Source organism: Solea senegalensis, linkage group LG20 (assembly GCF_019176455.1).
Source record: "Solea senegalensis isolate Sse05_10M linkage group LG20, IFAPA_SoseM_1, whole genome shotgun sequence".
Lineage (NCBI taxonomy): Eukaryota > Metazoa > Chordata > Actinopteri > Pleuronectiformes > Soleidae > Solea > Solea senegalensis.
In genome coordinates, this window is record NC_058039.1 from 10910202 (window position 1) to 10931814 (window position 21613).

At 40.3% G+C, this 21613-nt stretch overlaps 1 protein-coding gene across 3 annotated transcripts in view; it reads left to right on the forward strand.

Moving 5' to 3' along the window:
• Positions 1-21361, forward strand: part of adgrb2 (adhesion G protein-coupled receptor B2) — an 89388-nt gene extending 68027 nt beyond the window's left edge. Inside the window, exons 3-6 of one of the 3 annotated variants that reach the window (XM_044052142.1) lie at positions 10282-10365; positions 12055-12243; positions 19224-19385; positions 21139-21361. In XM_044052142.1, the coding sequence (XP_043908077.1) occupies positions 10282-10365; positions 12055-12243; positions 19224-19385; positions 21139-21167 (464 nt within the window). In that variant the 3' untranslated portion in view covers positions 21168-21361. Of the gene's footprint in view, positions 1-10281; positions 10366-12054; positions 12244-19223; positions 19476-21138 lie in introns of those variants that run through there. The other 2 variants (XM_044052140.1, XM_044052141.1) reach the window with 2 other exon arrangements.
• Positions 21362-21613: the final 252 nt, after the last annotated feature.

Genomic DNA, 21613 nt, shown 5'->3' on the forward strand with positions numbered 1-21613 from the left:
TGGCAAGATATAGGGAAATTGGAAGTAGGCTCAAATAAGGGAAGTAATTCCGTGCAATATTAGCATATGCCACGTAATACACACTGATCTTTTATATTTTCTTCGTTTTTATTCGCAGCATGGTGTGTTATGTGTGGCATCACTGCAGGGGTTAGGGCTTTATATCCCTCTGGGATTTGCTGAAAGTGTGTTATGGTTCCTCAAGGCGTTGTAAAGACCGAAAAAAAAAAACACTATAAATTTTTTTTGATCCTGTAATACAGTTGGATGCGAGCTGTGCAATATTGTATACGTCTAGTTCCCTCTGGAGTATTGTGTTTTAAAAATGCATGATTTGTTACTGTATAACAAATCACTTTGCATAGAAGTCTTTACCATCAAACATACATTTACTCACACACACACACACACACACACACACACACAGATATACCTTTCCCCCCCTTTGGTTAAGTAATCTTTCATTATAGTCAGGGGCTTATTTATGGCTGTTTTTTTAACACTGGTGCAGTCTGTCCCCTTTTAATTTAAAATGGGTATTGTTTAATTTAAACAGTTCTCTTTTAGACATAATTTTGAAAGCTTTATTGTTCCAGTTTTCCACACTAGCCTTGCAGTCATCCACAGTCCTCAATTTGAGTTGCCTTGTCTCATTTAAGATTTCAGCAGTGTAAGTTTTTTCCAACTTACAAGTATTGACTTGGTCCCCATCTCTTAAAACAATGGTGGGGAAACACTAACGTGTGATTCTCCAATCTAGGACAGTGTTATTTTCTTCATTCAAGGCTGAAACATTTAGCTGAGCACAATAGTTTCACAGCAACACAGTAGCTAATACAAATTACACAGCATTTCTGGGGGGAAGAAATACACAATTCTAGAGCCTTTTTGACCTTCATGGCTGAAATTGGCTCTTGAGCATTGGAGTTCCCTTCATGCTGAATGACTGCACTGTACGATCAACTAGCCAGACAACTCTTTGCTCTGTTTCTCCAGGAGCTTTTTCCTGCACAACATTTTGTTTTCTGTCCTCGGACTAAATTGCTTGGAACATTTTGTTGCAATGTTGAAGAAGAAAAGAACAAGCCGAGAGGCTTCATTTCAAGAACTGATGGGGCCCTGGCAGTCCTTGAGCCCTGCAAAGAGAAAGATTAGTGTGCGTGTGTGCATGTGTGTATGTCTGTATAAGGCTGTGAGAACATATTTTGTTTTGTTTCGAAGGACACTCTGATATCTGTCTGTCTGGTTCTTGTGTCTGGATTACCTCTCACTGCAAACCAACCCTTTATTTTTCACCACCCATAAAGCTTATAATATGGGCTCCATGCTTTTACAGAATGTGCGTCAGCAATCTCCAGATCCGCAGCCACATTGGTTAATAGAAAGAAAAACCAAAGAAACAAGCGTTTACTGTGTTTATTCAGACCATGCACATCTCGGTGCAAGTTCAACCTCACCCAGCAGGTATTAAAATGATGATGGTGCTCAAGGAGCCAAAGGTGCATCCCAAGCAAGAGCTGGGATGCACCTCTCAAAAACATGGAATCATTTCAAATAAATTCAATAGATGAAACAAAATACAATATTCCCAAAAAGCATGGGCATAACAGGAGTGGGAAACAAGATTGAAACGAGACAGTTGAGTACCCAGATACGATCTCTCTAAAATTAGTAGGATGTTCTGTTTTCAATACTCTTATCTTATTTAAGGGCTGTGATTTAAGTCAGACTACGAAGTCAATATAATCATTGGTGTGAATGGGTTTACTGATGTACATTCTTTAGTATCAGAACTTGTGTATATATATATATACTGTATATACTGTGTATATATATATATATGTGTGTGTATATATATATATATGTTTGTGTATATATATATATATATATATATATATATATATATATATATATATACATACACACATGAAATAGCCTTGCCCTGAAATTGCAGGCACAGAGAGAAATAACACACTGTAGCTTTTACAGTACATTATGGAAGTCAGTTGCACTTGAGCGAAAGACTATTGTAACTGAAGACAGGAACAAAACCATCTGGAACAAACTGGTACATGCACAACAGTCCAAAATAAACATGAGCACATATTAAAACTAATCGGAACACACCACAGTATACACACGCACACACAAACGGGAACAACCCAGGGACATCCATTCTTAAAAGCACTGTAACAGCAGTGATAAATAAATGAATGGTTATTGCTTCTTCTCACATGAGCTTATCCTTCCATCTCCCACTGACTGATTCTGCTTGTCTGAGTGACTCAAGCAATGCTTAAAAACTCACGCGTGTGTGCGTGTGTTTGAGAGAGAGAGAAAGGGTGTGTCAGTTTTCGTCAGTGTATGTCTGTGTGCGCTGACCGTGCAATGCTCCAAAGATTGCCCTACTGTCTTGCACAGCTGACGCTTCCCTCTAATGACGGGCAATTGACTCATTTTTACTGTCCCTTCTATCACGAAGGACAGTCTGGCTATCCAAGTCTCCTCTCGTGCTCTCTTATGAGTCATGAAAAAACACCTGCCAGAGTAGGCGCTCCTTAGCTTTGGCCTGTGAGCCGGGTGCCTAAGTCTGTGAGTGTGCCTGTGTTTATGAAGCAGCACTTTCATTAATGCATGTCACTGTAATGGGCAGATGTGGCTCATTTTTCATGGCATTCACAGATTTCTCACAGTCAGCCAGCCGACTCCTATTCGTGGTTGATCACCAGAAAGAAGACTTGATGCGTTGCATGAATAAACATTATATGGCCGCCATTAACATTTGAGCTTCTACGTGAGAAACAGGCAGTTACATAAAGCCTATAAATATAGATGCAACAATGAACTACAACTTTTTTTTTTGTGGTCAAGGCTTAAAACTATTTAAGAACAGAAAAAAAAACATGCGACAAATACTACTTACATCAAAAATTAACAAGACAAATGAAATGCAAGAAAATAAATAAAATAGATACAACATAAAAAAAAAAAAAGAATTAAAGTGGCAGAGCAAATACATGGTAAAAGACAGTAGGGGGCAGGAACACAGCAGTAGCAGAACAGCTGCCTGTCACCAGTGTTCAGAGCAGCCATCAGCAGACGCCATTCACCTCGTAATCAGACAGAAGACCAGAAAACAGAGTGTGGACACTGATTTATAATCCACCTCCTGTTCTCCACACCCTGCAAGCCCCCCCACCTACATCCCCTTTCGTTTCTTTACAGCATCAGCATGATGGTGTTGCTGTGGCAACAGCATCCCTCTGCAGAAGCATACCGTATGTAAGAACTAATCGATCCTTGTTGTGCGACTGCGTCATATACATTGTCTACTGTAGTAAAGAGATGAGATCCAGGTAAAAAAAAAAAAGAGGATGAGAATAAAAGAACGGGAGGTGACATGTGACAAATTGGCGGCTGACATCCAAGCTCACAAGTTAACCCTTTTCTCTTCTAGCAAGTAAAGGCTTCTGCTTAGCTTGATGCAAAACTCTTCCAAACCTGCAGGATTAATACATTTTTCAGAAATTGGTGACGCTGTGAAGCACAAAAACAGAAGATGGTGAATATCACCTGAAGGTATAATAATCTATTTAAAACTGAGCAATAGGTTTTCAACACTTGCGTCATGACTGCTTTTTCAATAAGTCGTCTTGTCTGTTTGTAATGTCTCTGTTGGCGTGTGTATCTGTAGACATTGAATACATTTGTGCCCCCAGAATATAAATCCTTCTTGTTTTTCCTTTTGTGGCACAAGTAGGTTTTTGCAGTTAATTAGGAAGTGCCTGGACTGTTCCCAAAAATAAGTATGGGATGATCTGGTTGATCATATAGCACCAATGCAAAGAACAACACATCTTGAGTCAGTTGTTTGCAGACTTCTTTGTCCATGTTTTGATGAATAGTAAGACATTTGGGGATTTCTTAACTCTTATAACACAGATAATTTGGGCTGTTCGGTATAAGAATGTGCAATATAGAGTGTTATATCCTTTTTTTTCCAGTACAACCTAGACAATGTGATTTTTGGTTTGTATAATTTTTACCAACTATATAAACACACCTGAGCAAAAAGTTCTCAGAATGTTTAAAAATCATTGAATTTGTGAAATTTGGAAATACTTTCAACACAGTTCAAAGTTCACTCATTTTTATGAACAAACACTACTAAAAATGCGACATTAATATCATAACTTGACTCAACGACACATAAGAAGAAGACGCCTCCCCCCAGGATGTACATATAAGGAGTTGTGTATTATTCCCACAGCAAATGACCACGGGTGCACCTGCGGCACAGGTCCATGCCGAGTGAGCACGAAGGGTTCAATTTTCTTATGGCAACGTCATTTTTAAAGTGTAATTTAACTCGGCTAAAGACCATTCTGAAACTATCAACAGCAGCCGTGGCATCTTTGAATAACACATGTCAGACCGAGGCTGAGATACAAGTTCACCAGGGACTTGAGCTTACCTCACAGTGATCCATTCAACACACTCCCCGTCATGAACGTATATAATGCTACACTGGCCTGTTTTAAATGTTTTAAAATCAAACACGATTCATGACTGTTGGTAGCTGATCAGCACAGTCGTCTTGCTTCCTCAACTCTGAATGAATTGGTGTATTGTTCTGACCATCCCTGCATTGATTGTTCTTTGATTGTGGCTCTGTAGCTTTTCCTGGAGTTTGCTGGACTGTAAATCCGTCTAAATTCTCATCTTGTTAGAGACCTGGGAGAAAGAAAGGCTGAGGTGAGTGGGGGGGGATGAAGGGCAGAATAATAGACCGAATGACTGCTGTGTGGGAGTTGGAAGATTTGAAAATATTTAATAAGACAAAGAAGAGTGGACAATTTCTCAATTTCAGATTGAGAATGAAAGTGAATCGAAACAAAGCCATTTCGGCAGTTTGGAACCACACAAGGCTTTGTGGTGAACTGTGTGTTTAAACGTGGGTCTGCATGTGTGTGTAGTTGTGAAATAAAAACAACAGTCAGCCCCCGGGAGTGAGAAAACTAGATTCTGATTCCATTTTGAAGGCACACAAATGACCTTGAGGTCTCCATCGTCAGACTAACGCGGTTCATATCTGCCTGCTGAGAAAGAGAGAGAGGTGAGTGAGAGAGAGAGAGAGAGAGATGGAGTGAGTCTGTTTGTCCAGTAGCTTATAAAAAGTCCATTATCGTGCACTTCTATCAGTTTGGACTCTCCCAGATGGACCCTGGAGTAAATGGACAGCACCAGAGAGCTATAAGCTCAGATTTGATATACAGCTGAAAAATCTCTCGCTCTCTCTTTGTGTGTGTTCGCCTGTATGTGCGTGTGTGTGTGTGTGTGTGCGCGCATTCAATCATATACACTGCAGTGAAAGAGCGAACAGTAGCGAGCAGAGGACATTTTTGTTCATGCCATTTACTTACAACACTTGTTTTACCATATTATCATATGCACACACATACACACACACACGGTCTTCCCAGCAGGATTAAATCCCGACTCAGTCCGACAAAGGAGCCTGTGGCTCTCATTGGCTCTGCCTCAATCCCTTTCCCCAGCCAGATGCTTTGTAGGAGCTCGAAACCACTTTACTCCATGATGTTTATTTATCAGCCATATTTACTCCCTATTGTGTAGCTGTGCGTGTGTGCACGCACCACATCAAGGTGAATTTGATCTCTGGTGTCATTGCTCTTTGTGCATTTCAACATTCAGTGTGTCCGTGTCTCAAAGCTTTTGTGCGTTCATTCAGAGTATTCTGCTCCTCATACTGAGTTGAGGAAGGTGAAGATGCTTTATCCATAGCGGCTGGTCTACAACTCGGTAAATAAATAAAATGATTTTCAATAATAACAATGATAATCTTTAAAAAAATCAGAATTGTTCTGGTTTTTGTTGTGTTTTTCAAAAATAAATCCGCTGAAAAGCCCTTTCGACTTTTTACTAGACATGTTTTTCCATTCAATGTCATTTGGCAACAGGAGACAGGACTGAAATACAGTTGCTTGAATGAAAATGTCACAGATTTTGACTTCATGTGCCTGTTTTGTGACTTAGGTGACATTTTATGATTGAACTGTACACTAGCTGATCATTGTCATAATTGGCTGAAATTGCAGGCTTTGTAGTGTAAGCTAAAAATGGTTTATTTACACGCGCAGAAATCAAAACAACTGCAGGTAACCATTCATGTCTGAAAACACTGACATCTACAACCTCGTAATAACTCTTGACATATCAGGCAGAGAATTCCATTATGTTCTGGAAAAACGGTGAACCCAAATTATTACAGAGCAACATTTTCACCCAGCCAGTCGAGATGATGGAACTTAAGTGTAATCGGTGTCTACATACTGAAAGGTGTTGCTCTGAGAGAGGAGAGACGTATGAAATGGGTTGAAAACAAAGGATTAGAAGTTCCTCGGGGATGGTCTGTACTTTCAATGTCATCTTTTATCTAATTAAGGCTGATTTCAACCAGCTGCAATTTTCAGACCCTGACACTGACTGACAAAGACTGCCATTGTCACATTATTTTTTTCCCCCCACATACTTTCTCAGGTGCAAGATTCTTGAACTGACACTTCAGCCAAATGACACTTACGCATCACACACTACAACTTAAAGTATTGCTTGACAGAGCCAGTTGAAATAAAGAGTAGAAATAATCTTTGTGCAACATTTCTATAATGCATTTTTACAAAAAACAGAGCAGAGCTAGAATAATATCAACAACAACAATCACTACAGTAAGACAACACAACCTGACAAATCGCACAGCATCATTATCCCTGTTCGCTGTTGGAAGTGATACTATATTTTTTCCAACTAGAGTTGGAAAATTCCCCTGGAGATGAAGAAACGGCTGAAATGGGTGGAAAAACTAAGAGCAACACTATTTGATGAAGTGTGTGATGATGTGTCCATTAAAGTGCAGTCCAGAACATTAAACAATATCGTGGGGTTTCTAAAGGTCACTACTCTCAGGGGTTTATCCATATTGATCTTTACTTTCGATTGTGCCGGACTCCACAGCGGTGTTCATCTAAAATCCTCTCCTGTGTTGTAGATCTAACTGAGCGAGGGAGAGAGAGAGAGGGAAAGAAATAAAGAGATAGGAGAGAAGTAGTCCTCACTGGTCATTTTATGCGAGACATTACTCCTCTGTCCTGCTTCACTGGCCTCTCTGTCTCAGAAGCACAGAGGCGTAGGAGCTACACCCACACACAGGGTTTAATTTGTGCCAGAAAATAATTCAGAAACTCCCAATTGGGACCAGCACTTACTGTGTTGCTATAAAAATAAAGATAAATCAGTACATTTTCCCAAATCTTTAAAGTTAAACTCAAATAAATTGATATCACATTGATTTTTTTTTGCTACTGATGTTACCCATGAATCCTTTTCACCAGTTGGACTTTAAGTCGGTGTTGAAATTCAGTCTTGGCAGTTTTGGTGAAAAATGAGAGTGGCAATGAGTGAAACACTGGAGCAGTGTATGCCCGTGCAAGGCTTAATGCTTTTATTGTGACTGTTAACTTATTTTAAAACCTGCAGTCATGCAAGTTTATAACTGACTTTGCTTTATTGAAAAAAAAAAAAGGAAAAATAAATAAATATGTTCAAATCTCAGGCCTGTTGCCATGGGAATCTCTTGCCACATTAGTTGCAACACTTTTTCTTTCTTTTTGGTCCTTTTTCTTTTCGCATGGAAACACGTTATGTGTTGGAGACGACTGCACTCGCTTGGTGTTTTCTGTTAAGGTGTTATATTTCATCGAAGAAGCCTCTTCCACAATTGGAATAGATTGTGCATTTGTTTTAAGCCACGGCTGTAGCCAGCTGCAAATGCAATCTACAGCAGCAAATCAAATTATGATGATGTTCCTGGGGTAAAATATTGTGCTTAGACCATTAAGCACAAGTGTCCTTCCTGAGAGCAGTTGGAACACGGGAGTGTTAGATAGTGGGAGGTTAAAATTGGCTTCTTTTTTGGGGAAGGCTATATCAGAATGTTGCTTATGATGGGCGTTTAAGCAATAAAGTACACCATGCTGTGATGTGCTGCACCGTCTCGCGGGCATTGCTGCACATCCTACACCTGCCTTGTGTGGTAGACCCAGCTTCTATCGTCTGTTGCTTCGTCCCTACTCCTGTGCAGCCATGATTCTTCTCCAGTCATTGGTGCTGTATGTTTTTCCAATATCAGCCACTTCTTTTGTCAGGAACATGCCATGGTTTGTTGGGTTTCAGCTGCCTGAGGCAGTCACTCAGCAGGTCATCACTGGGGGACATCTTACTGATGTACTCTTGGATGTTACTTGATTCATTCTGGATAGTTGCTCTGGCACTCACTAATCATTGGCCACCTTCCATCCACTTAGTGTACAGTCTCAGGGTGCTGCACTTAGGGTGAAACCCTTAATGCATGGTGGGGATTTCTCTTCCTTTGACCAGGCAATTATGCCAGCAGGTTATGTGATAGTGGTAGTGCATGGCTGTTGATAGCCTGGATCTTGTTGTGACTGTTCAACTGACTGTTGAGGACCTGTCTTACGAGGTGGGTATTTGGTATTTGGCTGTAGCAGTCCTTCTTGTGGCCTCTTCATTGTTCCCATTTCATCTGTGGTACTCCAAGGTATTTGTAGCTGTTTTGCGCATCTACTGTGTTGCCTTCAAGTTGTTCCACTCTGTCAGTTCTGATCACCCAACTGCATTTATCAAGTCTAAATCTAGTCTAAAGTCTAAAGTGTCTCAGCTTCTCTTGGCATACAGCTCGATGTTATCCATGTAGAGGAGTTGACTGACGGTTGTCCCACTTCCGAATCGTAGCCGAAGCCACCCTTTTGTGATGTTCTGGCTGCAGGGTTCTATGCAGAACAGAAGGAGGGGTCAGAGCATCACCTTAGTATATTCCACATTTGAGGCTCACTTGTGCTTTGGTCTTTGAGTTGGCCTCTAGTGTCATTTTCCGAAGGTCCCACTGAGTTCCTGATGAAGTCCATTATCGTCCTGTTAATATCATACAGCTCCAAGCATTCCAGTATCCATATGTGAGGTATTGAGTCACGGGCCTACTTCACCTCTAGTGAAGACGGACGGCCAGGGCTGTGAGCCTTTGTTTGGCAGTCTCTACTACCTCAGATATGGACAGCTTGTTGTATTTCTTAGGAAGCCTCTTTCTTTACCTCACCTCTCTTTAGCTCAGATAGATGGCTAACCAGGCATCTCAAGGATTACTGATGCAGCTGCATGTATTAGCTTCTCAATGATACTGTAAGTGGGATAGTTAGCAGCTCCAACTTCAAGACCTTCTAATGGTAGGTCTTGACTTACCCCCCCTTGCCTTAGCATCTTTGTACCATTGATGAGGCACATTGTACCTCATCAATCTCTAATTGTGATGGTAAGTTCCTCTTCCTGTTCTGTTATCTGCTTCATGTATGGCGTGTTGCAGTAGTCCATTTTCTCATTCCTCGGGTTGCCGTGGTTCCTGAAAACCTGACACAGACCATGTTGAATTGGCCTATAAATCCATTTGCACAGATCATAGTCTGTGCCTGTGCCACTCTTTATTTGTATCAAAATGCGATAAGACAAAACAAATTAAGATGTATTGCATAGGCTCCCTTTCTCCATATTAATCTCAATTTTCAAGGCAATTGCTGCCACACACACCAATCATTTGCAATGCAATGCAGGTTTTCATAAAATCCTCCAGTTGTCGCCGCATGTTATTTTATTTATACAAAATATTATTAATGTAATACAAGTGCTTTCAATCTTATTTACTGCTACATAAATACCGTCCCACTGAATTATGAATATTTGCGTTGACGTGCAAGGATTTCCCTTTAAGCTAATGAGCCAGTCAGAATTAGTTACTTCAGATTTACTTAGTTACTGTAGACCTGACATCTTATTATCCTTATCCTCAAGATGTGCGCTAAAGTGTGTCGATGTGTTAAATGTTTAATATTCAGCAACAAGAATCAAGCCAAGGAAATGTAGGTGACTGCATATTTGTTTTGTCAGAGTCATGTTGTGGATGTACTTTTTTTTTTCCTACTTCCCTTAATGTGCAAATTGGATGCTGATGAAGTTTCTGTAAATTGACAAAATAACATGTAGTAAACAAACCAGGCATATCATAAGAGATGAGATATTATGCTAGTATCTTCCACTTCCTACAGTTAAATGTTTAATATTTAATATCTTGGAATGTAAAATTGTATCAATATAATTATATTCAAGTAGAAGTATTTATTTGATCTATTTCAGATCCATATGACGACGATGATCTGAAGGTGAAGACCCAAAGACCACGATCAGCTGACCAGCCAGGTGTGTTTCAGGCACAAACAGGTGAGTTGTATATAGTGTATGCGTGCACAGCCTTGAACAAAAGCACTCAGCCTGAGCGTAAACAATAAATCTTAAAAACGAGGAGACCCTTCCAGGTGTGTTTCAGGCACTAACAGGTGAGTCGGATGTATGTACTGTATGTGTGCACAGCCTTGAACAAAAGCATTCCGCTTGACCGTTACAATAAATCTTAGCTAAGACCTTATAGATAATAGTCTTTTATTTAAAGCTCAGTAGAAGCCCAGGTGCCACACTGTAGTAGTTGACCACATATGTGATAGTGTGGAATGTATGAGCTTCTATGTGTAAGAGTTTAAATCCTACATAATTAATACAATTTGGAAAAGACAGGTTTATTCATGAGATGACATTTATGTGTGCGCACAAATCTGCCCTATACATACATTATTACATGTCGGCTGGTTCAGCCACACCAGAATAGGTCACATACTCATTTTAGCGTGCTCACATATACATGCACACACGAAAAGTGGCACTGCTACTATTGTGCAGAGGAGGGAGTACCGGAGGGAAACCCCTGGCTCTGTCCTGTCCTTCTTCGTTCTTCTCCCCCTCCTTGGTTCCTCCAGGCATGTATGATAAGCTTAAGCCCTGACTCATGGCATGTTAATGAAGATGTAATGCGATTAACGGACATGCAATTAATTTGATTCCCGTCTGTGCCATGTGATGGTTCTTTCATCAAAGGACGTGGCGCATACAAACAATTTAGGGAAGACAGAGAGAAGAATTCTTTGCTTTTCAGAGGCGTAACTCCACAGCTGCCTGGAGAAAGCAAAAATCACCAATCATCATGGTCTTAACAAATCAAATATGAGCGCATCTGTACACATAAACATGCTGGCCTTTGGGGCTAAAGCCATTAGGCAGAAAATGAATTCCTGTTATGATAATTCCATCAATATTCATGTCTTTAGGTATCACCGTAAAACACGCTTCTAACATGGACTTCATGCCCATGAATATTAAGTAGAAGTTTATATCCATTAAGGAGCTTATATAATGAGGATCACTTATCTTCCATATTCATATGGTGAACAGGAATGTCATATATCATGCAGTCAAAACATGTGAGAACGCAACATGATGGAAGTTTACAAATTAGTATGATTATATGCTTTATAATCACTGGCTGATGAATTTGAGCTGGATCTTACCCTGATCTGTTTGTGACCACAAAGCCTTTCTCATATCTTGCACATAATCTCCCGCTGTCCTCTTGACAGTTGTATTGATTATGACTTTATTTGTCCTTTTTTATTGGCAGGATATTGCAGTGGCACCACTACCAATCTGACATTTTATTTTATCTGGTTTTCAATTAAGTAAAAAAAAAAACGGAAGAAAAACAAAACTGGTCACAGAAATCAATAGAAACACATGGGTTTTAAAGCTTTTTTGGTTCTTGGGAAATAATGACTGAAAATCTACGCAAGACCTGTCGTCAGAAAGACAGAAACCCTTTTTTCCCCCACAAAGAAATGTGTGGAAATGAACACCAAAATGTCACACAAAATAATTCACGTCTTGCCAACCATGAGCTAGAGAAGCTCGTGTTCAAATAATAGTGTCCTTCTTCTTTGTCTTCCAAAGAGTAGAGCGCACTGAAGAGACTCTAAGACTCCAGCTGATCATCGTCTTCATCCTTCCCCTCTGCTTGTTCCTCAGGCGACCCTGCAGCAGAGGAGTGGTCACAGTGGAGTGTGTGCTCGCTCACATGTGGCCAAGGCTGGCAAGTGAGGACACGATCTTGCGTCTCCTCACCTTATGGGACACTGTGCAGCGGTGCCCTGAGGGAAACGCGCATGTGCAACAACACCGCTTCCTGTCCAGGTGAACCTGGCATCACTGGCTCAGGTATGATAACCAAACATGGCCTCACTCACTGCTGTGTTTTCAAACCTTTACCTTCATGCGCCAGGTGTGTGAGTGTGTGTGTGTGTGTGAGATGGAAGAGGAGGAAGATCTCGTGGTGTTGTGTTTTTTGTCCGTTAATCCAGGCTGTCTTACTCACAACAGTAAACGCTCGGATATTATTACTACGACAACAAATGCACAAGGTTAAGCATTGTTGCATGGTTATATGTTTCATAATATGGGCGACTGAGATGTGTAGCATCTAAATACTCAGGTCAGGTCTCAACTCGCCATTGTGTTTAGCTTGAATGCAGCTTTAGAAACACATTGTAAACATTGACAACCCCTGCGTAGCACTCACCCATGGAGGATGCAATGTTGATGTGTAAATAAATTTGTAGAAGAAAAAAATAGTTTCAATTCCCACTATTGACCAGTGGAGAGAGACAGAGAGAGAGTCTCTCAAACATGACACCTATATTCCATATCAGCAAGTGTATTCCACTTTCCACAGCTCAGAAGCTCTCTATATTTAACTCTGTCACTTTCTTTTTTTTTTACCTCCAACATAGGAGGTTCTGTTTTTGGCATCTTTATTTGTGTGTTGAGTCATCGCTGACTGCCACATAAAGTATGTACTGCCGAGGTTTACCAACCTTCCCGTATTACTCGGGACATCCTGTAACATGTGTCGCGTTTTCAAAATAGAAATACGCGTTCACTTCAAATCTGGTCTCTGTGTTTGTGCCATTTGCCTGTGTGTGTGTGATGGTGGAAGTTACTGGCTCAGGTGAGGGCGCTGTGCGCACTTGTTGCGGAGCACAGGAGTCTAGCGAGTGAGAACGATGAGGATGCTGGGACGTCAGCTGCTGTCTCTGCTCCAAAAAAGAAAAGACTGTGTTCCTACATTAAAGACTGGGAACAAACGTTTGATTGGCTTAAACTCCCTTTAGTGGCGACTCAAGCTGAGCCTTCTGCACATTGTGTCAGCGGGCCTTTTTGATCGGCTACGGTGGCACAGGCAACGTGAAATAGCGTTCTGTCACGGAGATACACAAGACGAAGACACAGGCTGAAGGTAGATCTGATATCGGCGTTTTTGCCAACTTCTGAAACGGAAATTTTCTGCAGCTGAGCTTTCGACCATACTATATGGTATGAGTACTTGCTGGTTTACTGGTTTACCAGTGTTTGAGTCTTAGTGATGTCATCCACATGCAGTGTTCTTGTGTGTATGTGTGTGTGTGTGTTCGTGTGCGTACCTACATGTTATATACGTGCACATTAGCATCCAACTTAGAAGTCAGTGTCATCTCAAAACCCCTTTAAAAGAAAAAAGAAAAAGATTTTCCATCCCTGTCGGTGCATATGCTAATCTTGTTTTTATGCAAATGTTGCCAATGAGATTTGTATGTCTAAGTGCCTCATTTTCCATTCTGTGTTGATATTAATTTTCTCCGTCGTGCCTTTGAAGGGATACTTGTTGCTGTGTTATGTTGTGCTAATTCTTGAATTTTTTCCCCTGCTCCTCTGATGTTTTGTGGAAGGATGTTTGGGGCACTCTGCCTCGGTGGGATCACACAAAATGCATGTAGACCGGGGATGTTTGGATGTTGGGTTGGTCGCAAAGAAACCTTTAACTGTTTCTTGAATCTGAAGTGACTGATCATTTTGTCATCTATGGGCTTGTTTTATTTTATTGAAGTTCAGACGCTATAAACAAATACAGTTAAGGCCATACTGTGCTTGGACAAGGACATGCATCTTGTCATTTTGCCTCTGTTCACCACCACAATGAATTTAAAAATGAACCAGTCAAGATGTGATTAAAGTCTTTAATTTGAGTCCACACTTCTCTTCAAATTCATAGTGGTGGTGTATGCGGGCAAAATGACAAATTATGTCCAAATATATGTGACCCTAACTGTACACAGTACGATATATACAAGGTCCTGGAACTGTCTCTTCAAAGTTGGAGATTCAGATCATCAATCAGAGACCTCAGGGGTCAGCTGAGGTTTCTCACTGCTCTCTGGAGTAAAACTACAGAAAGTCTGACTACACCAAGTTGCCTAATCAATTGAAGATGTGTGCGACGGGGTATTGGAGCTGGAGGAAGCTGTCTTCTATAAAAGCACTGAAATAACGTTACCTTCTACCTTCTGCGTAGAAGAATTCACAGTTTGTGGTCCCGAGCGTTTGTCGTCCTGTTCACTGTCGGCAAAGACGGTTGTTACATACCCCTGAACTGTGATCAGTGTAGTTCACAATCATTAGTTTAGAGGATAGCTTGGCTTGTTTACTATATAATGTGATGAACACTGGCACAACGAAATATCCTGCCAAACCCCATTAAACCACTGGCAGTTCAGTAAAGCACTGCTTTCAGTATGCAAATGAAAAATAGAATGAAATCTTTGAATATTATAGATATTGAACCAAACCTCAACTGACTGCACTTTAAAGTTGATACCGTCGGGTGTAAGTGGGGTGAATGCCCTCCCTGTACTTAAATTAAAACTGCGTGCCAATTCTTTTAAACCAATTTATTTGTCTTTTTGAATGAGTTTAGGTAATTCAATGTGTGTGTGTTACAACTGTGGGTGCAAGTGGACACCATATGTGTCAGAGCATCTCTGTCCACACGTGTGCATGAGACTCGACACAAGTAAGGGAACGTCAAAGAAAAGTAACTTGGACAGAAAACCGATGAAGTGAAATTGGACATTTTTTCCTCCCCTTTTTTTCATGGTTAAAACTCTAAATTACGGTGGTACAGTTAATCAATTTCAAGTAATGGTCTGGCTCATGACAAAGCAAGCAAGACGGTAATTGGTCCTGCAAATTAACCTTTTTTTCTTTTCTTTTCTTTTTTTTGTGTGTGCTGAAGTATACAGCTTCCATGCGCCAGAGTGTGCAAAGTAAAGTAGCAGCCCTACTTGTGCTCGCTTTTATCCTCCGCTCATTTGCGAGAGAGTTAGTGACATTTAAAACAGAGCAGAGCAGGAACAACGGCGCATCATGAATACACAATGTCCAGATCAGTGAGCAGTCAAACGCTCACAACTCCACAAGAGGTTAAGGATGCGCACATGGACGCAGGCATGACACACACACACACACACACACATACTGCAGCCATGCTGTTCGGCACTGCAGATGAAAAGATCAGTGATGTTTTTGATCCGCCCTATTTTGAGCTAAGCATTTCAAAGCAAGGAATTAGAAAACAAAGGTCACAACTGCCACACCGTTATATTTAACTAAATCCGTTGGTTTGTTCTGATTGTATTGACACTGTTTGTATACATGTGTGTAGAACATTGTTTACGTGAGGTAAGGTCAGGGTTTGGCACCATGAAAACATGTTTGAATAGGTGAAAAAAAACTGTATGAAAGCACTTTAAGTGGTCATCTAGACCTGACAAGCCCTATATAAACCATTTATTATATTTAAGTCCATAATTGCTTTTCAAGAATCTGGTTTGTTAGAATTCTCTTGTAAAAAAAAATATGAAGAAATCCAGCTCTCTCAATAATAAACACAACCAAAAAACAAAAAGCCATTCATTTTTTCGCCCAGACTACTCTATTTACTGATTGCAATCCAATTGTGAAGAGGATTTCAACAAATAACATCATGGACTGTTTCAGAAGCGATTTACAGACTCCGTCATTAATATAGCCTGGAAATTGTGTCTTCTAATTCCTGTGCTCATTTGCATTTGCATCATAAACCCAGGCTGCTATGCAGTCTGTCCATGTGCTTCCTACTGTGCACATTATTTCCCCCACACAAACAAGAAATTCTAGGGTTCATGAACTTTTGATGATTTTATTACTGGCTGTTGGAGGCACAGATCTGTCACTTTGTTGTTTGATTAGCGCGGCTCCGTGTTTTTTTTTCTCTCTCCTGTGCCTGCTGCTGTAAACATACTCTTTTCTACCTCCCTCTGTGATCGCAACCCTGATGGCAATAAACTCTCTTTTTTTAATGTGCTCGGCTGAAATGAAAGAGCGGTTGTATTATGTTAATGCACTTGTTGTCATCATAGACAGTATTTTTTTTTTTTCATTATTCTTTTTTTTTTACTAGCATGAGCTCCCGGATGTTGAAGCATTTTACCTGATATCACCGATATAATGTTTCCTCGAACCAGGGCTGCTTTAAACGTGACCGTTTGGCCTAATTTGACTTTGCTCAGACTTTATATTGAAACTCAGTCATGCTGTAGTTTAACCATTAATTAATTAATTAAATCAATAAATAAATAACAGACCTGTGAATTAACCATTTTTTTCTTGCTTATCTCTATTATGAGGGTCTTTTTTTGTTTTATTATTATTTTTTATTATTGCCATGATTTATTCGGATTTGTTTTACTTTCACGTCGTATTTAATTATTGGTCAGACGCTTTTAAAGCTACTTGTAAATGAGCGATCGAGGGGCGCCACGGCTTCACGTTAGGAGGAAACCATGCACTAAGTGTTAAATCTTTTTATTCCGTAAACAGGAAGTTGATCAGATTAAGAAGTGCTCCGAGACTGCACATTAAGTGCTCATTAGCGTTAGAATGAATTTTATTTTCACGCTCACCTATTAGTGATAGTGAATTTGACCTCTACATTTAACCCACCAGTGGTGAACACAGGAGCAATGGGGGTTAGGTACCTTGCTCAGGGACACCCCAGCTTGACCTATCCTGGATTTGAACCAGCAACCCTCCAGTTACAACCTATTCAACAGGCATATAATGCCTGTAACGGTGTTCAGAATAGAGGTCTTCCAGAGGTTCTTGAAGATAGAGTTGCCCCCTACATATGGTGGCTCGTTACACATTCATGGAGCCCCGAGTGATTTGCACTGTGATTGGCTCGTGCGGAGTGGCAGCAATGTTGGACTGCTTTTCTTGGAGCAGAAGCCGGTGTGACCGAGTTCATGCAGAGAATTGCACAGCCAGGAGTGTGTCTATTGGCAGTCATTAGTGGCCGTGCATAACCACTCGAGGTTAATGAGCAGCAGAGTGACATGTGACCTTTCGGGCTGACTGAAGACTAGACGCGTCACCACGTTCCTGACCGTCACTGTGCATGTGGGGACGCATCGCAATAGTTGAGTAAAGAAGGCATGTACCAAGAGGTGGAGTCAGTCATTTGTTCTGTGTAGTGCAAAGATAAGAGAAAGGTGCAACATGGTAAGAGAAGGACCTTGACTTGCTGATGTCGTGGTGCAGTGGTTGATTGGAAGACTTGCATGAAGAGCAAAGCTGGTGAATTTGATGTCAGCTTTTGGTTCAGTTGCTCCTTAAGTTGTTTCTGTGCTTAATTGGTTTCATATTTGATTGAAAAGACTGACAGACTTAGTTCAGGACATCAGATATTAGCAATATTAAAATACCACCTTACATCTTTCTTGGCGCGTTGCTTTGAATGTCAATTTTAAAAGTTTGAAGTCTATTTATTCTTTCATTTATTTCAATTAGATAAATGTTGGTATGCCTTTATTTATTCCACATACATGGAAAATAGTTATAGTTATGAGATTTGATTATAGATAAAAGTATGCTGAGGTGAGATCTGTTTTGTGGGGGATTTTTGTACATTCATTTGTATCCCCAAGCTTTTTAGTAATATTAATATTAGTTTGGACTGACACTCAGCATGTGTAAATATTGTGTAACTACAGATTTCTTCGCAGCAACCTCTTCATATGATGCAATTCCAGTTCAATGAAGTGAGCGCAGAACACGCTTGTGATATACGGACAAAGTTTAAACTTAAGTACAGCTGGTGCAAGTAGCTCCCGTCTCGTCAGCCCCACAAATTAGCTCAGTTGAAAAGCCTTTCATTAAAGAGAAGCACATTTATGCTCACATGGAAAAGCTGTGATTTTTTTTTTTTCTCCTCTGCCCTGCTTGCAACATGCAGCCACTTTGTGCATCAGCCTACATGTAAAGACGCATCGATCCATATTTTGCTGATATCTTGTTATATACCAGCCCTCCTTCCATTCTCCCAGCATTCTAATCCTCTGAGCCTTCCTTCACAGTGTAGACTTAATTATTCATCAGCATGATTTATTTAGCTTTGCTCAATACAGGACCAGCAATCTCCATCCTGCTGTTACTAATTCTCTCTGTTTCCTCCCCTCTTTACCTCCCCTTTGCCATATCTTGCTTTCTATCTGTCTTCAAGTGTCTCTGCTCTATTTCCTCCATCACTATGAATGTGACTTGTGGTTTCCTCACGGTGTCTCGCAGAAAATTCCAAAACAAACACATTTTTGGCATTCTCTCAGACTTTATGGAATTGTTTACTATTCTTTAAAAATGCGCTCATAACTTCCTACTTTGCCTTGTTCATCCATTTCGTGGTCTTTTGTGTTTATTTATTCATGGTTTAGAGATTATAGTCAGTGTCAGATTTGTTGACTATTATCTTTGTAAATGTGTGCACAGTTGTGTGTGTTTATATTCACTCATAGGGTACAGCTGTTTATTATTTGCAGAATTGATCATTTTTGCTATTTAGATGTATGGCAAACTGTGTTTGTTGCCAAAAATGGAATTTTCACAATAAGAAAGAAGGAAATGGGGGAAAAGGAGAAACATTCTTCATATTTTAATGTGTTTGAACTCAGTGGCATCCTTGGATCATTTGCTTTACTCTATATAATAACTGATGACTGTAATAACTTCATACCATGTTCATTTCCTTGTGATGACTTGAGCCGCATGATGTCAAATGCAAGGTCGTCCATTCCTAACATTCATGCGCTAACATAAACTGCTCTTTTCCTGTCTGTAACGCCAAAGTTGTGCTGTGCTAATACTCATGTATTCTTTCATGTTTCTCCCATTCTCTGACCCTCTGGCCTGCAATGGAATGCTTCTCCCTCCCTCATCCCTCATCCCTCATCCCCCGTGTCGTGTCGTGTCGTGTGTGTGCGTCTGTGCGTCGCGTTTGTGGGTGTTCGCAGTGCATGGGCTGTGGGACGAGTGGTCGTCATGGAGTCTGTGCTCCGTGACCTGCGGGCGAGGCTCTAGGACACGAACCAGGAAGTGTGTGAACGGAGGGGTGGCTGTGATTTGCGGACGGCCCGAGATTCAAACCAAACTCTGCAACATAGCAGTGTGCCCTGGTCAGTACCATCCCCATTTACATGATACAACCCTTTGCTCTGTCCTTGCATGTTAATCTTTTGTTGTCATTCAAAGTCATAAAAACTTCAACAGTTACCGTCGTAACTCTCAAATGTACATGCATATGCAATCATAATTTGTGTTTTTACCATTGTTGCTCTTCGCTAATCTCTCTCTCTCTCTCTCCCTAATCTAAAATGGGTTTAACTTCTGCATTCATAACATGTCGTAAACTCTTTATTTGTGTTGTCTTTTGTCATTTAATTTAAGACAACAATGTCATCTCTTCAGTCCTAATAAGTACTAACTTATTTTCAATATTTTTATTAATGATGTTGGTGAACCCCCGACATCCCAGTAGCACCACCATATAATTCAACATAGCATTATTTCTTTTTGCTGTATACACCTTATATACATGTCGTATCTATTTATAAAGTATTAGCAGGTACCGCTGTCCAAAGTGCGATACAACCTCAATAGACTGTTACCATGACAGTTCACACTCAGTCTTACATGGTTATATGTGTTAATGAACTGCAAATAACTCATTAAAAACTTTTCAATGCATCTAGTTTGTTAACAAATGGCAACCAACTTGGACTGATCATCACTTCAGAGTACTGGAAGCTCTTCTTGACTTTTGACCTCCCGTTATGGCATGAATGCAGCATGATTTATGCCCCCTTTTCAAACTCTCACTACGTGCGAGTTTCTTGTGAGTGGTTCGACTTCAGTGTTTCCTTCGTAATTGGCTTCAGTTGAGATTTCTGGGCAGTCTTGCAATTTATCTCTTTTCCACTGTTGTTTTTTTTTTAAGATGATTAGGCCTTTGTCTATTTTTATTTTTTTTATTTTTTAATCTGTTTACATTTTAAACAATCTTATCAGGCTGCCATTCGAGGGGAATGGCGCAGAACCGGAGATTGTATAGTCTTAACTGAGCACACTCATTGGCTGATTTGACCGAACATTACTGTAGCTAATCACAGATAAAGACGTCGTGTTGTATTACGGAATGTAAACACTTAAATGTGCTTACATTTGCACAAAGGAAATACTGTTGGCAGTATTTTTTTTACTATTATATTATTTAATAATATATACTATTATAATTATAACATATCCTGTGAGCAGCGCTACTTCTTTAAGTCAGACTGCATGCTCCAGTGTCTAGTATTAAGGAACAAATATACCTATATAGGTGGTTAGAGCGTTGACTTTTCTAGAAACAAAACAGCGATTGGTCGTTTTCACACCTAATACGCTCGGTGCGATTGGGGACTCTGGGTTGCAACATTCAGCCAGGCAGGGTTTGCTTTCACACTGAACTTGAGTGAGATGAACCGAACCTTTTGAATAACGCATTCCCCCTCCTCGCCTGCTGAGGCGGCGTGGCTTCAAGAATTACTGAAGGAGAAAACAAGACAAACAGTGAACAAGAGAACTCACTCACTGTGTTGTAGTCCGCTTTGCTTTCCACTGCAAAGTGCAGCTCTAGCCCAGGAATGCAATTGTTTTTATATTGGCAAGTCAACAGTTAATGCTAACATGGTTATGTGGCAATACGAAGGATTTGCCAAAATCCCCTTTAAGACTGAAAGCATAAATTAGACATTTAGATTAACTCAGCGCAAACTTAATTTGTTACAAGTGTCCCTTTAGAAAAGCACTCACTTTGAGAGCACTGGAATAAAAAAAGAAAAAAACTAGACGTTCATTTCAATGTTTTCATTTTTACTTTTCCGGCAGAATACAAATGGTCCCCAAATGAAGTTTGAATAATGGCCGTTATGGACATGGACGTTAAAACATGAGACAGTTTGCAACAACACTGGTGGCTACCAACTGAGTAATAACCTGTGTTTTTTTCCCTGAATGGATTTCAGTCTGAGTGTGTGTTTGTGCGCTTGTACGCAATCACTCACCGCTTGAGCAATTATCACAGGGTAAGTGCTTTTTATTTATTATTGTACAGGCGGTGGAAAGAAAAATATAATTTTTCCCCCTGGACTGCAGACACACACTTTACTGCAACCTTTACGGTATTAACGGGATGGATAGTGTGATGTAATCAAAATGATGACCCTTGGGATGTCTTGTCACGTCTTTTTGGGGGAAAGTAGAAGGTTTTAGGAGAAAGCTCTTGACAGAATATGCGTGTGTGTGTTTGCAACTCTCTCAATGGACTCTGTGATTTCAAAGGCGTTGGTTCTTTGAAATGATG